The sequence below is a fragment of the Neophocaena asiaeorientalis genome, unplaced genomic scaffold (genome assembly GCF_003031525.2).
Source record: "Neophocaena asiaeorientalis asiaeorientalis breed wild unplaced genomic scaffold, Neophocaena_asiaeorientalis_V1.1 scaffold72, whole genome shotgun sequence".
Classification (NCBI taxonomy): domain Eukaryota; kingdom Metazoa; phylum Chordata; class Mammalia; order Artiodactyla; family Phocoenidae; genus Neophocaena; species Neophocaena asiaeorientalis.
Genome location: NW_020185336.1, coordinates 13,453,972 through 13,475,988, shown reverse-complemented (window position 1 = coordinate 13,475,988; position 22,017 = coordinate 13,453,972). Strand labels below are relative to the sequence as shown.

At 37.2% G+C, this 22,017-nt stretch overlaps 1 protein-coding gene across 1 annotated transcript in view; it reads right to left on the bottom strand.

The window, feature by feature from the left end:
* Window positions 1-22,017, bottom strand: part of LOC112393583 (nebulin-like) — a gene marked incomplete at its 3' end in the record, with an annotated part of 93,615 nt that overhangs the window by 61,824 nt on the left and 9,774 nt on the right. Inside the window, exons 2-10 of the mRNA XM_024735897.1 lie at window positions 21,817-21,958; window positions 14,140-14,223; window positions 13,482-13,546; window positions 10,091-10,132; window positions 8,061-8,261; window positions 6,124-6,231; window positions 5,550-5,654; window positions 4,754-4,858; window positions 3,968-4,072 (exon numbers count right to left, since the gene is read on the bottom strand). Of these exons, the coding sequence (XP_024591665.1) occupies window positions 3,968-4,072; window positions 4,754-4,858; window positions 5,550-5,654; window positions 6,124-6,231; window positions 8,061-8,261; window positions 10,091-10,132; window positions 13,482-13,517 (702 nt within the window). The remainder of the gene's footprint in view (window positions 1-3,967; window positions 4,073-4,753; window positions 4,859-5,549; window positions 5,655-6,123; window positions 6,232-8,060; window positions 8,262-10,090; window positions 10,133-13,481; window positions 13,547-14,139; window positions 14,224-21,816; window positions 21,959-22,017) is intronic.

Here is a 22,017-nt window from a genome sequence, read left to right as displayed (position 1 = left end):
ACTGAGGCCATCGGGGGAGATCTGAAGAGGAGAATTATCCTCCCAGCTCTTCCACTACTCAGCTGTGAGACTTCTACAGATGATTTCTTCTTCCATGTGGCAGTGTCCTTATTTATAAAGTAAATAGGTAGGATAGTTCCAAGGTCACAATCATCTTCATCATACTTTAACCAAGTCTAACTATATCTTATTCTAAAAATATCTACCTCGTGCCTATATAAACACTTTCACAAATACTAAGTCAATTGGGATACAAAAGACAGATTTTAAAATGTATTTGTATTAATTCCATGGCTTATTTTCTTTTAAATAAGTGAAGACTTATTCTAGGCATAGGGCAACCTGTATTTTCCATGACTAGCTAAGTCCTTAAGGAGAAAGCAACATTCTGCTAGGAGAAATGCTTACTAAGTATGACATGCTGTCAAGAACTTTCTGAGAGATCAGATCTAGAAGTCCTAATTTCTGAAGAACCTTTGTTCAGAATTCTGTCTAGTTAGAATTCGGTACTCCGGATCGGCTTAGACTCTCAGTGTTTGCAAAGTCGTTTGTCTCTACTTAGATAGATAATAAGGAAAACATGGTTAAGTAGGGTTAAGGACACAGAGGGAGAGAGAGCCTCTGAAACCAAACCCTTAGCTCAAAATCTATGAACCTACCCAGTGGTATGTTTGTGGACAACAGCTTGTTTGGGGCCCTGTGTCCAATAACTGTAGAAGTTCATGGTGCTGACAACAGTATTAATAGGCATGCTGGTAATCTGATACTTGGTCTGCAGCAAAAATAAAAGCCATACCTCAACTGCCAAGTCTTTCTGAGGCAAGGATGGGAAGATTCTACTTCGTTATTATAAATTCTTCATTATGTCATCTATTGAGATATCTCAAAAAATGTGGTCAACTTTAATTGTTCAAAGTCCATAGCACTAAAGTGGCATGGAGGTGACTCTTCATCTCTCCATTTTGTGGGTAAAAGGAGACATTTGGAGATTAAGAGTCTTCTTGGAAACTTCTCCCTAGGCTTACATGACATGGCATTTCCTGGTTCCCCTTCAACTTCTCTGACCTTTGTTCTGTCATTCTTCTGTTGGCTCCTTTCCAGATGTCCTAAGTGTGGGTGTCCTCCAGAACTCTGCCCTTGGCCATACACTGTTCTGCCTCCCTCATACATTTTCATGTCTACAGTTGTCAGTTTTTAAAAATTATTTGACTCAAATATTAATCTCTTGTCCTGATATCACACCTGTGCAATAGAACTAAATTTCTGGTTTATCAAATGCCTTGATCTGAATGTTTCTTCCATTATCTCAACTCTATTTCTCTTTTCACTAAAGGCATCTTTACCACATATACCCCTACTCACCCAGACTACCAGTCTGTCATAAACTCATGGATGTTTCCTTTCTCACCTTTATCTGCAATACCTAATGTCATTAACATTCTTTTAAATACCACCTTCAGATTCCTTTCTTCCTCTCCTTTGTCTCCATCATCCCTCTGATTTGTCTGTTACTAAAATAATGTTCTACAAATCATGATGTTCCCTGTCTCAATCCACCATATGGTCCATCAAAATTTCTCCAGATTCTACTTTCAGGTGTTTGCTCTTTAATTCTTCTAGGTCTTTGTTAAACATTTCTTGCATCTTCTCGATCTTTGCCTCCATTCTTTTTCTGAGGTCCTGGATCATCTTCACTGTCATTATTCTGAATTCTTTTTCTGGAAGGTTTCCTATCTCCACTTCATTTAGTTGTTTTCCTGGAGTTTTATCGTGTTCCTTCATCTGGTACATAGTCCTCTGCCTTTTCATTTTGTCTATCTTTCTGTGAATGTGGTTTTCATTCCAAAGGCTGCAGGACTATAGTTCTTCTTGCTTCTGCTGTCTGCCTCCTGAGATTCTACTTTTAACATGTTGTTTTCCTCTCCAAAATCTTATGATGCTTCTCAATGCCTACCATGTTATATCAAAGCTATTTTGTCTGATTTTCAAGGTCCTGATACCAGTTTCTTACAAGTGCCTTCCTAACTGAGCACCCAAGCATTCACTTTCTTTTTTTTTTTTCAATTTTTTTAAATTGAAGTAGAGTTGATCTACAATGTTGTGCCCATCTCTGCTGTACAGCAAAGTGACTCAGTTATACACATAGAGACATTCTTTTTTTATATTCTTTTCCATTATGGTTTATCACAGCAAGCATTCACTTTCTTTGTCCCCTAAAACTCCAGACTCATTTCACTACTGTCCCTTTGTCCAGTACTATCTCTCCTCAAAATGCCTTTCCTGTTCATCACTACCTATTCCCTTGGGATCACCACCTCCACATGGCTTTCTCTGATTATTCACACATGTCCTGTCTTTCTCTTAGCAAATATTAGACTGTATGGTTTGGGTCTGGCTTTTTTGTTTTTGTTTTTTTTTAATTTTTGTCTTGTTGTTTGTTATAGAACACTTTCATCTTACCAGCCTGGTTTTAAATTCTAAGGGGGAAAGGATGAAAATTTCTTGTACTTTTTCATCCTGCCAGGTATGCATGCATAATGGACTTTCAATTAAAAAAAATTATTGATCACTTAATAAAGGCCACACAACTACATTTATGAGGTTCAAAACCAAACAGCTAATCTTAAAAGAGAGGCAGAAGGTCCCCACACATTAAAATTGCTGCCATTTACTAGCAGGCCTTAAAATTTTGTTATGCCTCCGTTATTTCCTAGTTTACCCTGTGGAAGGATAGGATTATATCTGTGCTATATTTTAATCAAATATATGCAAACTGGGATAGAAATATGTCTATTAAACTTGCAGTTGATATCAAATGATAGGAATTAAAAAATAGAGCTCAAAAGTTGGAGATACCTTCAAATGAGTATGTATAACTTCAGTTCAGGGCAAGATAGGATCCTAGGATGCATTCTAATGAGTCTCAAGATGCCAAGTGACTTAAGTCTATGTTTAACGTAAGAGGTTCAGGGGTCTATTGAATGAAAGACAATGTCTCATTCTATAATACAGTGTTTTCCTGAAGCCTAGAGCAGTCTTATTTTCAGTATGGCCTCTAGCAAATCAAGAAATAAAGTACCTCAAAACAAGGGCTAGTGTTGGACCCAAGTGGTCATCTTTGCTGCTGCTGCTCTCAATTCTAAGAGCTCTATTATGCCTTTTAAGTTCCTCTAATAAAGATTTCAAGGTCTAGGATACTAAAATTCTGGCCAGTGGGGCTGCTGACTTTTTTTTTTTCACTAACTCTGAAATATCCTCTATGTACACTCAATGGTGAGAGCTCTTTGTGAGATAACCACACCAAGATGTTTGGACAAGTATGTAGTCAGGTCCCCCGTGCAGAAGTAGGTGACATACCATAGTTCAGGCTTTATGATTAGGATAGCAAAGCAAAATCCTTCAATAACATTGTTCCCTTAATACAACTGGGAAGGTGGCTATAATCCCAATAAGTTTTTTTAAATGCCACTCTAATGTCACAGAAAAACTTAACTCCAGCCAGCGGGATAGAAGGACACATGCTCTAGCGGAAAGAACATTGGTCTTAGGATCACAAGACGAGGCTTTTGGTCTGGGCTCTGCCACTAACTACTTATGTGACCTTAGACTCAGGTTCCTCACCAGTAAGAAGAGGGCATTAGACTAACTTATATGTAATATAAATTATAAAATCTAATTTAAATTAGACATCATAAATTATGATGATTCTAGATCTCCTCCTTTACAATAATAGCACTTAGTCTTTTTACAGGAGGAGTTGCAATGAACTTCTGGCTAGAAGACATAACTCGAGGTGTCCTGATTCCACACTCCCAAATGTGCACACTTATGATTCTAGATGTACTCCTTTACAATAATAGCACTTAGTCTTTTTACAGGAGGAGTTGCAATGAACTTCTGGCTAGAAGACATAACTCGAGGTGTCCTGATTCCACACTCCCAAATGTGCACACTGCACTGCACTTACGTCACTGAGAGCTTTCTGGGCTTGGGCAACCCTCCTCAGCTCCGGGCTATCATTATATGGATAAAACAAAGTTTTGTCAGCTTCCCAGTCTTCAGTGTAAAGTTTCTAAATCAGGGAAGAATGAAAGTTATGAGAACGTGAGAACACACTTACTTGAAATATATAATTTTGAATTCATCCATCAATGGCATAAAGAACCCAGGGCAAGGTGAGAGCAACGGTAAGTGGAATTCACAAATTCCATTCAATCCAAGTCATATTTATTAATAGCTTCTCCAGCTTCTCCTGACAAGTCTTACTTACAGAAGGGCAGATGTGTCTGATTTTGTTTCATCTCCCCTCTGTAACTGCACCTGCCTCCTGCAGCAAGTACTAATGCAAATGTAAGGAGCCAGGAAGCACTTAGCATAATTGCTGTGCTTAAACCTTTAATAAACCTTTAATAAGAGTGAGAAAATTAAAGCTTTAATGAGAGTGACAGCTGGGAATATCCAAAGTGTAGCACAGGCTCTACACTCTGTGGGTCTTTGTGGGTCTCACAGCAGGCTCTCAGGTGCATCTTTGTTTTCCCTGGTTGTTCAGACCCTCTCCTCTACTCGGCCCAAGAGCTTTCTTCTCAGTTCCTCCTGGCCAGCCCTACCCCTGCAGCCCCACATGTCTCAAGGTTACTCACAAAATGGTTGGGGAACCATATTCCAGATTAGCCAGGGTTTACGGGGTATCCCTCTGCATGACGTGTGGGAGGACATGAGAAGATAGAAGTGGCGACAGAGCAGAGGCCCTTACCTTACTGAACATAGCTGTGTTCTTGATGGCCTGGACAAGTTCAGGGGCATCAGGAGGAAGCAGGTACTTATCCTTGGTGTCTTCCCAGTTCTGCTTGTATAAAACCTGGACAGAAAGAACAGAGGACCTGTGACTTGATGTCTCCCACAAGGGCATGAGGATTTAGAGCACAAAGGAGAGCACTATGAAGAGTCTTTCAAACTCAAGTTGTCCTCATGCAAAGCCTGCTGATGTGCCACCAGCATCAATTATGGAAACACTGACCATGTCGACATCCCATGATAATTTGCCTGCATTAGTAAGCTTTTACTTGAAAAGCCTAATTTTGTAAACTAAATCATGATTCTAATTCTCTAGAGATTCTTTACAAAGGTTGCAACCTGTCAGTCATTCACTGAATTTGGATGGTAGATGTGTTTGACTTAGACGGTATTTTTTTTTAATGTTTTAATTAGTTGCCTACCTTTGAAATTTGGAGATTTCTCATAAAAATTCACCTCCCAACTTCTTTAAAAAATAAATAAGAGATTCTGGTGACACTGGGACTGCATTCTGTGCAGCACCTGCCTGGAGCTGAGTGGCATGGCCTGGGCTTTCCAACCCCCATAGCTCTGACCAGCCACTTCAGTCACCTGTGCAGCCTTCCTGACACGTGTTGCCGTTAGAGCCCACCATGCCTGTGGGTTCAAGTGAGACTGGTGAGCAGGATCTGGCCAGTCCAGTTTTCTCCTCTAAGGCCAGGCAGAGACAATGCACATGCTATTTAGTACCCCAGCTATCCATCCCATGACCTTACCTTACTGACTTGCTGCGACACTTTCTTTGCATGTTCAATGTCCTTTGCTTTTTCGTCTACGTGACAAATAGTTCTAGCAACATCGCCATCCATTCGATACTTAACCTGCAAAAATAATGCACAGTTAGAACTCATGACAGGCATGAACATATGAGTATATTAAAGAATATCTTATAATAAAGAGCACTGACCCAATCACTCTATGTCTGCATCACAAAGCCAAGTTTCTGCATTTTAGGTAGAAAACTGTGATCTCCAAAGATCTATAGAGCACCTGTATTTACTGCGTGTCTGCTTTCCCGGGCAAATTTCAGCCTCTCTGTGCTCCAGTATGGAGGATCACAGCGAGCTGGAACTCCCATCTCATATCACCTTGAAGCCAAGCTTTTAGAAATCTCTTTAGGTTCATATTTACAGCAGCATAATCTATGGCCATTGCTTCCTCTAGATTTCTGGACTGGCTCATAGTAATTTGACCCCTTATTCTCTCCACACCTATTTAAAGCCCTCAAATTCCCAGTAGTAGGCATATTTTTGAAATGTCTCTCTCCTTTATTTTCGCAATGCAGCCCACCTCACTGAGCTGATCTTGTACTTTCTTGATTCTGCGAAGTTCTGGGGTATCAGTTGTGATGGCGTATGGCTGTCCTTTTGCCTTCTCATAGTTCTCCTTGTATTTATTCTAAAAAGAATATCAGATATTAGCCTAAACCCGGACAACACAGTAGCAGAAATTTCAGGCAATGCACACATCCCCATCTTATTTTTTTAATCTTGCAGGTTATAACAATTATCAATTATAATAGCTCTCTTTTTGTCCCCTACCCTGATTCTCAAAAACTAAAATAGATATGTTAATTGTTCTTCCTAAACATGGCTGAATACTGGAGACAGTAGAAATTTTATTATAAAATATTGTCTTGGAAATGCCCTAAAATGATTCTTTCAATATTTTTATTGTCTAAATTCACACATAAAAAGCTGGAACCTCAATAATTTTAGGAAATAAGTATAGAAATTGAGTCAAGTCTGAAAAGATTTGATTGCTAATACAATGCAAAAATATTCAGTTCAGAAGTTGCAGCTAAATCTCAGTAATTTAGATAACTGAGACACCAGCTGAATTAATGGGAAGTCTAAATTATGAGTATTTTGAAAAGGAATGCAATTTTATTATTTCTGCTAAATATACGAGTTCTTGCTTTAACAATAATATGCATAATTTATCATTATTAATGCTTCAGGAAGACTCAAGTGGAATAGTCAACAATCTAAATTATACTATTGATTTCATTACTAATCACTTTAAAAATATTACAAACCTTTGCCAACATTTTGTTCAGACCATCAGAAATTCTTGAATATTAATGTCTGAATTAATGAGATTTTTATGACAATAAATTGACAAATTTTTCTATCTTTGCTGAATACGACTGTGATAAAAGAGGCAAGATAATCTTGTTTTTAGAAATCTAAATTTTAGAAAACCTAAATTTTAGATCATTCAATAATCTGAACTAGAAATTTACCAAATAGTCCCCAGTAGTTAACACTCAACCAGAAATGAATATCTATTGGCCAACCACAACAGGATGCTTTTGACATAAGCATTAATCCTATATAATTCGATGTTCCCCTGAGTACCTTTCATCTTTTTCAAACCTCCAGAGGATGTGCAATCAGGCCACCTAGTGAGACCCCAGTCTACTCTGGAAATCAACAAGTGAGATCCATTCAAAGGGGTCTGAACCTGCTGCCAGTCACTGTAACTTACGGAAATGTACATGGAAATGTAAGGACCAGGGATCATCAAAAGCAATGATTCTCAACCTGGGCTGCACATGAGAGCCTGGGAAGCTTTTAAAAATCCTCCTCTACAGGTCCCAGGCCTGCCTGGACCAATTAAACTAGAACAGCCTGGGCATCAGTAGTTTTAAAGCTCCTTGGGAATTCCAATGTGCAGCCACAGTTAAAAAACTGCTGTTCCAAGGTACAGTAAAACATTCTGATCCTCAGTTTCAGAAGAGTTCTTAGTCTGATCCTGGCTTGTTCAACTACACGTTCTTTTGCACTATACCTCCTAGATACCTTGTTATATACTGTCAGCTAGTCTACTAGTCTACTATGCTCAGAATAGTGTAGATAAGTGTTATTTAGCTTCTGTGAACTGATTTCAACTAAATCTATATCTATAAATCTATAACTATGATTTCCATTATTCTAGACTGGCTATCAAAGAGCGATTAAATCCAGTAAATGCTTTATAGTTGGCCTTATGCTTGTTTTGTGGGGACAATTTCAATAAGGATGCTTCCCCTGATGCTGCAATGGTACAAGTAAATTACCTGAAAGCAGAATTCAAGAGTTACAAGACATTATATTTCTGTACAATAAGTTTTGTCTCATACATGGTTGAGAAACAAAATCCAGCCAGCATCCAAAACAGAGTTGACTGAGATCAGTAATTTCTCAATAATAAAACCAGATAAGCAGAAGTTGTTTGAAACTTACTGTGCTGAAGAGATCCTGCATTTTCTGACTGTGTGCAATGTAAGGGGTCATGAACTTTGAAGAATCCACCTTCTTTCGAACGATTCTCTTCCTCCCCATCGGCTTTGCTGGTACTGGCTGTGCCAGTGCCGGTTTGGAAGTTTCTGATTGCCCATAGTCAGATGTCTTTGTTGTCGTAGTTTCATAGATTTCTGTTACTGTCTGAAAATTTGACATGCAGTTATGTCAAAATTTGACAACATTGTTATGAAAGTAAAAACTGAGATACCATAGTCTTGATATACATTATTCTAACTTCAAGTCAGACTGATATCCCTGGTGTTACTTCTCCATATCTAAAGCAGGCCAAAGCAGGAACTTACATGCTATATTCATGTGAAGGCATATTGTGTGACATAAATCTGAATGCTGATTGTGTCAGATTGCATGGAATAAAATGGTTACTCTTTACTGACTTGCAACATTACCATAAAATTCCATTTGCCTAAAGTAACACCTTAAGATAGGATAAAAATCAAAAATAAAAATATTTTCGAACATTTAAAAATCTTCTTAAACTGCATGGGTAAAGTAAAAGCAAACTGGGATCAGGGAACAAAAAAATGAAGACAATCAAAGCTCAAATTCTTGACTTTAATATTAACTTTTAAATGATTCTAAGAAAAAGTTGGTTGCTTGTTCTGCAGGTGTTTTAAGCATTCTGTAGTATGAGACAAAGAATGATGAACTTGAAAAAATGAATCACATCAATATTACAAGTGATTACCATACTTTTGTCTTAGTCAGCACAGGGAGATCAGCTTGGTGCTTTGTGACCACCTAGAGGGGTGTGGTAGGGAGGGTGGGAGGGAGACACAGAAGGAGGGGATATGGGGATATGTGTATACATAGAGTTGATTCACTTTGTTATACAGCAAAAACTAACACAACATTGTAAAGCAATTATACTCCAATAAAGATGTTTTAAAAAAATTAATGTGAACTGGAGTGCCATTTACACTAATAAATGCTTAGGTAGACAAGAATAATGATGACAACATAATGGGGTAATTGGTTAGCCTCACAATAGTCCTACGTATGTGGTAGGTGGGAGATTGTTGTTTCTTACAACAGGCTTTATAGTGGAAGAAACAAAGGTCCAAAGTTTGGGTCTAGTCCAAGGTTAAAAATACAGTATGTAAGAAAAGAAGATAAGTAGCTAAATCTTCAATCCATCTCATAGTAAAATTTCCTTCACAGCTTATATCATCTGTACCAAAGGAAGAGTTCCAACATCAATTATGAAAATAGAAAGCTAAATGATAAGGAAATTGTACATCTATGACAACTACCTCTACTCTTGTCAGATCATTGTTAATAGGTTGCTCTCTGCCCGTTATTACTGATGTATGGCTGATGGTGAGAAACTAACCAATTTACAACATCTACAGATGTTAGTTTTTATGCAGGCTTCAGGGTTAGCCATCCATATCACTATCTGTCATGCTCAAGAGAAACAGCTCCATGCAGAAAATGAAGCATGAGAGAGCTTGGAAAAAAAAGTTCCAACTTGGAATATTTATGGAAATGACTTTCTCAGAATTCCTAATGTGCCAGAATCTAAGTAGCATTTTATTGTATCATCAAGAACAAAGGCTTGGAGGTGCCATCTCTTTTGGCAGAGCTGGTGCCCCAGAAGTTATGACAGTACACAATAAAACTGTTGGTCCCCGTGCAAATCAGAAGTCCAAGGCAATACCTTTGCTGCAGTCAGAGAGTGGTGATAGCCAATGATGTCATTCTAATAAGCATCACCTACACCAAAAATACAATACGAGTAACAGGGGAAACCATCCCTAGCCATCTTGGATATATTGAATAGTAAAAACAGGTAACGTTCATTCTTTTAACACCGGCTGCTGGGCACACAGGTGAGTGATCCTCCAGATTCTCCCTTTTGCCAGCTCGGTGGCCCTGGGAGTCTGAGAGAGGAGAAGGCTCCTTCTGCTTTAATGAGCATGCAGCTCGTGCAGGTGTGGGCTGGGTCTTACCTCCCCCGGCACCTCTTCATAGACTGTCTCCTCTGTGTAATACTATAAATAGAGAACAAAGTTATCATGAGAACTAAAGCAGAAATCACCTCTGCTCTGCCTCAGTAGAACCACTTGGCTTATTTCACTAGTCCAGTTGGTTTTCAATATTTGTGGGAAGGACGTAGATGAGGGAGGCTGTTCACATTTTGGAACGCATTCCAACTATGTGAAACATCAGGGTAGCTACAGTGAAAGCCCTCAGACTGGACAAGGAGATGCAGACAGAATGACGAGGAAAGTGTCTGATGCTGGCTATTTATCTGCTGAAGCTATTTTACTTGAGACAAGTAAAATTCTTTTCTTATGGTACCCTAGATAGAGTTTGCTGAGAAAAGAAATATAATAACAATATCTTGAGTGTGTGAGTTGGCAGAGAGGAACTGTGATAAAACTCACTGCTGACTAACAATAAAAAAGAAGAAAACCAGAAACCTCAGTGTGAATAAAATTTTAAAATATTGTTATCATGGAAATGATAGATCCGAAAGCACAGACACATCTCAATTATCCCTATACCACCCTGAGTACTAAGTAATAAGAGTTTCTTCTGGAGTGATGGGCAAATTGCTTCTAGTAGCATGATGGTCCTGAAAGGGTTGCTACGGAGAAATTCCTCATCAACAAAATGTGGGAAAGTTAGGCAGCGATTTGCCACTGATGGCTCTGAGGTGCCTGCAGGCTGGATATGAAGTCAAATCTACTTTTGAGCTACTTCTGACATCACTAGCAATAAATAGACGTGGATAGGAGCTGGCTGACATTTTGTTTCAGATGCTAAGGAGAGTGGAATCCTGCCCCCAGCATCACCCAGCAAAGCTGGGTGAACAGAAGGAAAGACTAGTTTAGGCCGAGGCATACAAGGAAAGGGATAAAAATGAAACACTTGGTTCATTTTCTCAGTTAACAAAATGTGTAACATTTTATGCTTCATTTTTTCTTTGCCACCAAAACATTCTTGGGGGGAGGAAAAAACACTGAAGGCAAAATCCCTCTCGGGGGCCTTTCTTTTGCCCTTGGTTCAGTGAACTCTCATCAAATTACTTAACCATTGTCAGTAGGCCACATGGTCTGTTTCACTTGCAGTAAAATTAGCACAAAACTTGCTTAACGTCCCCCACTCCTGTGCTTTCTTTGCTCCTGTACTGTTTTTTTAAAAATTGAAATCTAATTCTGTCTCTGTGCCCTTACACATAGCAACATAAATCACAAGCTCTTACAGGACAGAGAATCTCTTGTGTGCTGTGCCTTCATCACCTGGGAACTATCATTTGGACACTTTAGGAAATGCTGTTTGATGCTGATCTACATGGAACCATTTTTCTGGCCACACAAAACATCAGTGACTTGAAAAGAAATTTTAAACTAAAGTGAGTGATTCACAACTATTTTGGATTTTCTTAGCATCCAAGTAAAAGCAGCTTTTTGGTAGCCATCAAATTTTACCTTTACTGGGCTCTCATCATTAGTAAACATGTCTTAGAAAAAAGCTTACCAAAACAGGCAACATTATCCAAATGGTTGGCATTAACTTACATGCCAAATCTCACATTTTTTTTTTTTAGAGCTGTGCCACTAATTAGATAGTACATCTCTGCCTTTTCCTTTCTTTCCAAGTTTAAGTTTGAGTACAGAATGACAGTACAATTTTATTTAGTTGTCCAAGATCCCCAGGAGATGTATTTTTAAAGCTAATTCCTGTCTGTTTTGTGAATTCTTCCCTGCCCGTTTTCTTAAATCTGCCACCATCCCATTCTCATGGCATCTTTTTTGAGGTCAGAAAGACCTTGGTTCAATTCTCTCTGGCAGAAAGTCTATTAGTATATCACCTGCTGGTCAGACCCAGAAGCAGTAATGGGAACAAAATGGCAAGGGTGAGATGCCTAAAAATAGCCTCCTCCATTTTTATGACATCTAGTTAAATCCATCAAATCTAGCACTAAGGACAATTTCCAGGGACCAATGAACACAATTATTTTAAGAAAGACAAGGTATATTTAAGCTGGAGGCTAAAAAGTATTCCTGGTATTACCATCATAGGAAAGGCAATTTAATTTATAATTGTGTTAGTGCTTCATAGTGATTATTCTGACCATCAGGGACGTATATAAAATGCACTAGTGATAATATTTAACACTGAAGACATGACCTTTGGCATTTAAGCCAGATAAGTTGAACATTATATTGAATGAGTCTCAGTGTGGGTTTTTTTTTCTTTTCCTTCTTCTTCCTATCCTTCAGTAATAAAAGCAATTTTATTTGTAGAATAAAATTTTCTTGACCTAAATATAAACTGCTCCATAAAATAATCTTCCAAAGACAAATTTTGGCACGTTCAATTTGAATTTGATTCTGGGTAACTCTTAAAGTTAATTTCATTCTTATTAAAAAGCACAGATTTTCAAAGCTGCCTCCACCTATCTTGGGCACTTAGAGATTTTCACATGTGTAGATCATCATGGTTAATTGGTAATTATTAAGGACCTTCAGATTCAATGGCAATGTATCACATGAATACTAAAGGCAAGAGGTGGTAAAGAAAACCCACAACATAATAAAGACAAAATAAAATAAAATAAATATAAAATATATATATAATAAACAATTAACTTTATAACTCATGTCAGATATCCACCAATAATCTTGAGGGAACATTTCAAGATGCCCACTATGATCTTTGTTTTTTTTTCAAAATTCAAATGCAAAAGCTAGTCTTGTTCTCTTGGGTAAATATATTGGAGTTGGTGGGGAAGTGTGGCTCCAGCCGTCACTTGTGAGACAAGTAAAAATAAACTCATGAGTTTGCTTTGATATATGTATGTGTGTGCACATAAACACATATATAAAATCTCCCATATGTCTATAAGCTCATATATATACATTATTCTGAACACTTGGTCCATTTCGCCCTATACATAGATAATTAGCTGATTGAAGCAAAGAGTAAGTAGCTCTTTTTCCTCTGTGGCTGTGCAGACACTAAGAAATTGAGTTCAGTTCTCAGAACTTTCTCTTCATCCCCTCAGTCCCTTTGATCATGGGGTCTGGGAAGTGGGGAAGAATGTAACTTCAGAAGACAAATGAAAATCTGTCTTTACACTACACTTTTTTTTTTTTCTGAGAGTTTGAAGAAAAGCAGAAGTGGGAAACAGTGATACTTCTTTTCAGTTCTACTCCCACATAATTATAGTGAAACTGAACGTAAAATATTCCTTTCTTATGCTTTAATGATGACTCCTTGAGAAGTTATAATAGACAATGTGTTTTTCGAATGATTAGTTCACCTACACGATTTTGATTGTCGCCACATAAAATTCTCTGCTGTCAGAGTCAGGATTTTAAAAAATCTTACCTCCACCACCTCCTCATATTCTTCGTCATCTGCCATTTTCCCAGAGTAGTAGTGGCACCTACAAACTTTTCATATTCCAGACGAATGAAAATACATTAGAATCTATACACTAGAAAATACATTAGAATCTATCCCCAGGACTGAAACCATCTTATAACATTCTAAAAACAGAATTTAAGGCTAATCCATTCTACATATCCATATATTTTTGCAGGCTAAGTGAGAAAAGACATTTAAATACAGGTCTAGAAAATCTGAGGCTTCAAATTTTTTTTTTTTTTCAAATTTCTTTCTCTTGATTCCCGCAGGAATGTGTTTTGTATTGCTACTTCTAGCTACATGATCAATTTAGCTAAAGTTGTAAAAGGAAGCTAAGGTAAGGGAGGTAAAGGGTTTGGATTCAAAGGTACAGAGTATCTACATTTCCAGATACCTGGAGAACAGTATTTTCAAGTAAAATTTCAAGCAAAAATTTTAGTGGAAGTTCAGCTTGGCTTTCAGAAAAAGTTGGAGTTTTTCCTGGTAGCACCCAAATTCTAGGAGGGCTGCCTTAGGTCTCCATCCTGTTCTACTACATTGTATGCAATAGATCCTATGCTTCAAATTAGAACACATAAAAATAAATCTGTCAACGGACTTTAAGAGAAAAAATAGAAACCTCAAGGCAATGGGGTTATACTCTTCCCGAACACCATTGGCCTGTGTGGCTTTTTCTCTTTTGTTTCTGTAGCTCTGTTCAAACCTGAAAAATAACAAATTGTTAAAGCATTGATTGAAGTACATATGAGATGGTGGGTCTCTGGCCTAAGCTTCTAATTCAGGAACTAGCAAAAGGATCTCCCAAGGCCTTCTTAGTTTGACGCCAGAGAGTAGGACTCTCCCTTGATAAAAGTGGATGATGATTTGGAGCAGCTGTCCCTTCGCCCAAAGATATTTGCCATGTAAATCAATACCCCAGCTGTGGCTGGTTTTGTTACGCTAGCAAAACTGCCGCTCCTTCTGAGGCAAATGAAGCCCAGTAGAACCAGATAAATATAGGAACGTAGAACATAGATCCTTTTTGTACTAATATATTTAGAAAAAAAAAAGGCAAAAAATGAAAAAAAAATTGTTAGACAACAGAGCCAACTCAGTCAAGCAATAAATTGGTTAATATAGGACTCGACTCTAATCACACACTACATGTCACGTATTAGTAAGGTCTGAGTAGGGCAATGGGGTTACAGACTTTCCTAGTCACATTTGCGTCACTCATTTCCCCAGTTACAACCCAAACTTTGGAAAATACTTCAAGGGAAGTTGTGGAACAGGTCCTGAAAGAATATTACAGAAAAAGCCGTAAATTGGCCTTACCTTCAATCTACCAAATAAATTTCCTCAGCAGCAAAGCCTCTCCCAACTCTCCCCTCCTGAGAACCCCAGGCAAGAGCCAGCGAGGAGCCTGGGCTCCGAATTATCATGTGGCCAGAGCAGCCAATCAGATCTTGAGTTGCTCAAATTTCAGAAGCTAAATATACTGAGTGAGCTTCTGAAAACCACCTGTTCATCAATTCCACTAAAGGATAAAGGGTAACAAATTGCTTGCATAGAAGTATTCAAATGTAATGGAATTTTACCTAACTTCCAGAGTATGGGGTTCTAAGTTATGTTTAATCTCTCATTTTCTACAGCTCTGTTTAATACCATATTCATGCAAAAGAATTTAGAAGAAAATCAGCATGACTTTGAGGGGCTTTAAGCTTTCTGCAACTTTCTTCCTGTCAATTTTCCAATCTTCATGGAGATAACTATGCTTGCTCATATACAGCTCACCAGGTGAGCCACAGGTAAGTCACAGGTGTTAATGTGAAAGAAACAGGGGGATAAGATCCAGAAAACATCAAGTTGGCAAAACCAAGTTTTTAAAATGTGATAAAAATGAAGTGATTGGTGAAAATACTTGATGGTGACACTAGATAAGGTATCCACAGGGCGTAATTAGAGAGATTAGGCCCCATCATTTTTCTATTACTAAACCAGGTGGGGAGAATGCCAAGATCATGTTCATCACCTTCTCCCTTTCTAAGCATTCCTAGCTGCTAGGAATGCAGAGCCTCTCATATGTAACTGGGTTATTGATTTTCTATTTACTCAAATGCTTCCTAGAAGCAAAGTGTGAATGCAGGCACAAAAGGGTTCAATTTCTGAACAGCAAGGGCAGATAAAATGGAAATCAGTAAATTACTAGAAGATAATGCTCTATTATGCAAGTCAGAGTGTAAGACATTGACTTCATAAAAATCATCCAACAATTTTCTACCTGAAATCAATTTTCACTGATTTAATCCCTTTCCACTTCCCTGTATTAAGGCAAAAACCCCATGGGTCACTCACATCTTGATATGGATTTGAAACTAAACATATTGTTATAGTTCTTTTTGGTTAAATGTTAGGAAGTAATGTCACATTTCAAACATACGTATCTCTCCCCCTTCCATGATTCATATGGTGGTAAAATTTGAACATCATTTTATCATCTGAATTAATTATACCTGTTCCTTTTGTTTCCACAGGTTTTATGACCAAGGAATATTTGTGTGGATTATGAGATCATTCACCTGGCATCTGCAAACTAGAATTATGACTTACTATTCATTATGTGCTTTTTAAAAGATGGTGTTAAGTTGAAAAATAATACGGGCCTTTTAAAAAGTAAAAAATAGGCATAGATTAATGCTTATCTGGAGTTATGCCCTCGAGACAAAAGAGCACCTCTATTTTTCTGGCCTATCAACGGCCTCTTCTGTTGAAAAAGAATCAATTGACACCTTGATCTATTGGTAGCTTCTTATCATACGCCTTATACATAGTAAGTGCTCAATAAATGTTAGCTATTATTATTTTTAAATTATTATTACATCTTTAAACATTTTATTGGAATCTTTACTCTTTATATTAGACTGAAATACCAAGATATTGTGAAGCTTCTGAAACCAGTTGGTAGTTAGTCTCAGAATTTATGAATCAATAGGAATTTGGCTATAAGCCAATATAATTGGCTACAAAACAAAGCAGGGTACAGTGAGGTACCAATAGCAGAGCTTCAGATGATGCTTTCTGAAATATCAAAGTATAGAAGTGTCATGTCTGGGGACCAGAAAAGATTTGATGGAGGAAATGGCATTGTAAAAGAGTTTTTGTTGCTGCAGTTTGATTTTATTAATTATTTTAACCAAATTTTATCTGCACATCATTTAAGAATCAAATAGTTTTGCAAGGCTTGTTATTAAAATCAGTGCCTCCTGTTTCCACTATTCCTTTATTTTTCCCACCCTGGAAACAATAATTTTAACCCTTTTAACTGAATCTTTTGTTATTTATCTCTACACATTTAACAAAATGTCTATATTATTCTTTTCTGAGTTTTCCAGTCATTGGTATTATCTGTCAGGTTCCCACCTTGGAAGATCAGGCTTTAGTTCTCTTTTATATAACCCCCACTCTCACCAGACACAAGCCTCATCCCCCATCTCTATCCTCCCAATAATGTTCTATTTATGTAATTCAGAATTCAATGTTTATGTTATTATGATTGCAAAAGGCCATTCATAGCTGAACCCCATATATATATTATGATTATTTTTCTTTTCCTGCACAAGGGTTTGTTTTTCTGCAAGTTGATAGTTTTTGTTGCTGTTGTTGTTGTTTGTTTTCTGTCTCTCCTTTTTTTTCTCCATCGGCTTCATTTTTCCAGATAAGCAGTATCCAATAGAGTTCTCTGTAGTCATGGAAAAGTTCTATACCAGCAGCACCAAGATGGTAGCCACCAGCCACGTGCGGTTATTGAGAATTCAAAATATGGCTGGCATGACTGCACAACTGAGTTTTTATATATTTTTTTGTTTAATTTAAACTTAAATAGTCACATGGGGCTGGTGGTTATGGTGTTAACAGCACAATTCTAGAGGCTTATCACTACCTCAAACTTTCTGTCTAAATCCGCTCTTGGTGTTTTCAAAGACATCAAGTAGCATTTTATAGTTATATCTATTTCATCTTAGATCTCTCAGGGAGCCTTTTGTTCTATCCGACCTAATTTCCTGGTACTCAGATCTCATCTTGATGCCCCTCACTGTCATTCTGGGGATTATGTAGATTATAATATGAAAATTCCCAGTCCTTTAACTAATATTTATTATGTACAATGTAGCAGGCACTGTTCTAGGTGCTTCCATCCTGCAGCAGGAGTTGACTAAGCACTTCTTGCTTTTTAACGGAACTGCAATTTAGTTTGGGACAGAAATATGCTAATTTTAAAAATACATTCCTCCTCAATTCCTTAAATGTTAGGGGAAAAAGGTGACATAGTTTTGCCAATAAGATTTAAGTGTAATTCTAGAGAATAAGCCTTCTGGGAAAGGTATGATTTTACTGAGGAGCAGGGTCAGATTCAGCAGGCACGTACTGTTTTCCTCTTGCCATTCCACCCTTCTCTAGGCCTGGGACACAGATGTAATGTCCGGGGGCAGAGCATGAGGGTGTAAGTCATACACTAAGAAAGGTAAAGCTAGAAGGAGACTCAGGCTTTAATAACCCCCTTAATTTTTATATTTTGTAATTATTTTATAATTTAATAAGTTTAATATATAATTGCACAAATAATTACATTGTATTTTTAAATTTCCTGCATATTATATTTTTTTTTCTATTTTGCACTTTACCAACTACTAATAAAGTTGGTTATTTATTCATATGTTTATCGACCATTTGTATCTTTTATTCGGTGTATTATTGGCCCATATCTCCCCACCTATACTGATTTATAGTCATTCTTTTTTTATTTATTTATTGTTGGTTGTGTTGGGTCCTAATTGCTGCGCGTGGTCTTTCTTTAGTTGCGGTGAGCGGGGGCTACTCTTTGTTGCAGTGTGCGGGTTTCTCATTGCGGTGGCTTCTCTTGTTGCGGAGCACAGGCTCTCGGTGCATGGGCTTCAGTAGTTGGGGCACGCGGGCTCTAGAGCACAGGCTCAGTAGACGTGGCACACGGGCTTAGTTGCTCCACGGCATGTGTGATCTTCCCAGACCAGGGCTCGAACCCTCGTCCCCTGCATTAGCAGGCGGATTCTTAAATACTGCACCACCAGGGAAGCCCCAGTCATTCTTAATATATTATAGCTATTGGCCATGTGTTTCTTCTGTGTGTCGTATTTCCTCCAAGTTGTTTGTGGTATGTGTGGCCATAAAGATGTTTTAAATCCATATGCAGTCAAATCAGGCAATCTCTTCTTTCCAGTTTCGACTCTACTTAACAAGTAAATTGAATTTGAAATGCCACTTTTAGCACTTGTTGAATTAACATGGATGTCTGTTTCTAGTCTCTTGTGTTTTTTCTTGTTTTGTTCTCCTTTTACTTTCTGGGTTTTTGTTTTTGTTTTTTACTTTAATTTTGTTTCTGTTGTGAAGTATAATATACGGAAAACTGTATAAAGCTTATGTGTACAGTTTAGCAAACGGTGGTAAAGTGAGCATTTATATAACTATCACTCAGGTACAAAAAGGTCATTTCTGTCGTGACCTTGAGAGTAAAAATGTCCTTGCTTTTATTTTTAGTTTTGCCACCTCTGTATGCACTCCTAAACAATATAGTTTAGTTTTGTCTGTTTTAAAATTTTATATAATGGATTCATGCTGTATGTAATTTTTATAACTTAACTTTTCACTTAATGTCATTACTTTTATTATTGTATAATATTATCATATAATAATGTTTATTATTGTGTAATAATTTAATTATTGTACAATATGACAATACTTCTATTTATCCATTCTGCTGGTGAGGAGGAACTGAGTATATCCAGCTTTTGTCAGTTAAGAGCAAAGTTGAAATGAACATTGTTGCACGTGTATTCTGGTACTCATAGACAATTAACTGACCAGAGTATGTAAGTAGGCAGGTAAATTATAGGTCGAGGAGTATGCTTATCTTCAACTTTATTAAATAATGCTACCTGTTTTCCAATGTTGGTACCAATTTACATTCTTATCATGTAAATTGATGAGAATTTTTTACATTCTTTACATGTATGCTCTTAACCTGGCCACCACTTAAGCTTAAGCTTTCTAAATTTCATCTGTCTGATGGGTGTGAAATAATGTAATCTTGTGGTTTTAATTTGCATTTCCATGACTACTAGTAAAGTTGAACTCTTTCGTATGTGTATTAGACATTTGGATGTTTTGTTGTTTTTTGAGAAGTGTCTGTTTAATTCTCTTGCGCATTTTTCTGTTGAGTTCTTGGCCCCCTGTTCATTGATCTAATAGTATCCTATAAAGGATACTAATCCTTTGATGGTTATATATGTTGTAAATATCTTCCTCTCTCTGTGGTTCTTTTCGTTAGTTTCACACTGACATTTGATGAACAGGAGTTCTTAATTTTCATGTAGTCGACCTCATCAATTTTCTTCTTTGTGACTAGCGCGGACATGTGGACATGGAAGGGGAAGGGGAGGGTGGAATGAATTGGGAGATTAGGTCTGACATAAATACACTACCATGTGTAAAGTAGATAGCTAATGTGAACCTGCTGTATAGCACAGGGAGCTCAGCTCGGTGCTCTGTGATGACCTAGATGGGGGGGGGGTAGGTCCAAGAGGGAGGGGATATAGGTATACATAGAGCTGATTCACTTCATTGTACAGGAGAAACTAACACAACATTGTAAAGTAGTTATATTCCAATTAAAAAAAAATTCTTCCCTAAGATCATGAAGATGTGTTCCTGTATACTTTTCTAAATACTAGGAGTCTTACCTTTCATATTTGTGCTTAACCTATCTGGAAATTTTTTTTTTATATAATGAACAAGAGATCTAATTTTATTTTTTGCATATGGATAGCCAATTATGCCAGCACCTTTTATTTAAAATTCCATTGTTTCCCCACTGATGAAATTCCTCCTCTGGTATCAATCTTATCTATATATGTATGAGTTCTTTCTGGACTCCCTATTCTATCCACTGGTCTACAATATCACACTGTTGTAATTCTGTAGCTTTATAATCTGCCTTGATGTCTGGAAGAGCAAGTCCTCCCACCATATTATCTGTAAGAGAGTTTTGGCTCTACCTGTCTTGGATATTCTACATAAATTTTAGAAGTGGCTTATCAATTTCCCTAAAAAGTGTTCATTCAACTAATCTATTTGACTCTTTCTAAATCAGTATCACACTGTTTTAGTTATTGTACCTCTTTTGTATGTTTTGATATCTGTAGGGCAAGCTTCCTTCATTCTTCTAACATTCATTTAGATATTCTTATACTTTTGTTCTTTTAGAAGTACTGAGAATTAGTTTATCAAGTTCCATGAAAATTATCTTTGAATTCTTTTTTAATAATTGCATTGAATTTGTAGATTTATTTTGCAAGAATTGATACTTGATAATGTAATCTTCCCATCCAGATTCTTTTTTACATCCATTACTAAAGTTTTATGGTTTTTGTTATATAGGTCTTGCACATTAATAGTATAAGTGTATTTCTAGGTATATTAAAGCACTCATTTTCACTGTAAATTAGATTTTGTATAGACTTTCTAGTAGATACTATGTATCAAGTTCTTTTTATTTCTGTTATTGATTTGTCATGTTACTATTAATAACTTTTTCATAAAATTTATTAGGATTTTGAGAAAGGTGGAAATAAGTGTGTGTGCTCAGTCAGCCATCTTGAATCCAAAGCATGGACACAGCATTTTTGAGTGAATTTTGGATACAATTTTAAGATCCAGAAATGACAGGGGGAAGAGCATTCCAGGATTAGTAGATAGTATGAGTGATCACATAGAGGTGGGAAAGTGTGTGGCATGTTTGAGGAATGAAGATTAATCTGGTTTAGGTCAAGTAAGGTATATGTAGAGAAGTAATGGAAGACTCTAAAGTAGAAGTTATGCTGTGGAGGACCCTGAATGCCGAGCTAAGCAGTGGAAAATGGCATGTTCTGACATTGCCATATGGCTATTCTCTTCTACATAGTGTAGAGCTTTAGCTACTGTCTCTTTAGTGTAGAGACAGCAGCTAAACAAATATACATCAGAAATACATTATACAGTATACAGTTAAATACATTCAATTGTGAAACATGCAGATACAATAACATAGCAGGATATGTAGGTATGAATAAGAGATTTCTCAAATTATCAAAACTCCCAGGTGTTATTTGCTTTCCAAAATCCATGTCAGACAAACTAAATTTCAGCAATATGCCTACTCACCCTTCTAAATACTCCTACCTCCTCCTACTGATGCTCCCTACGATGAAAAACACATAAACATGGAAGAGGGAGCTTTTAAAATTACCTTCTGATCCATTTCTAGGTTCTCTTTCTCCTGTCCCTGCTTCCTTGGAGGTCTTGGACATAGGTTTATCTTCTAAGTGAGCTCTTCATGAAGTTTCCTGGTTTTGAGAGTCCTGACTTTGAAGCAGCGAGTCTCTGGATCTCTGTATTGCAATGAGAACAGCCAAGGGCTTTCATTGTTTTGCTTCTGTTTCCCCTCTCC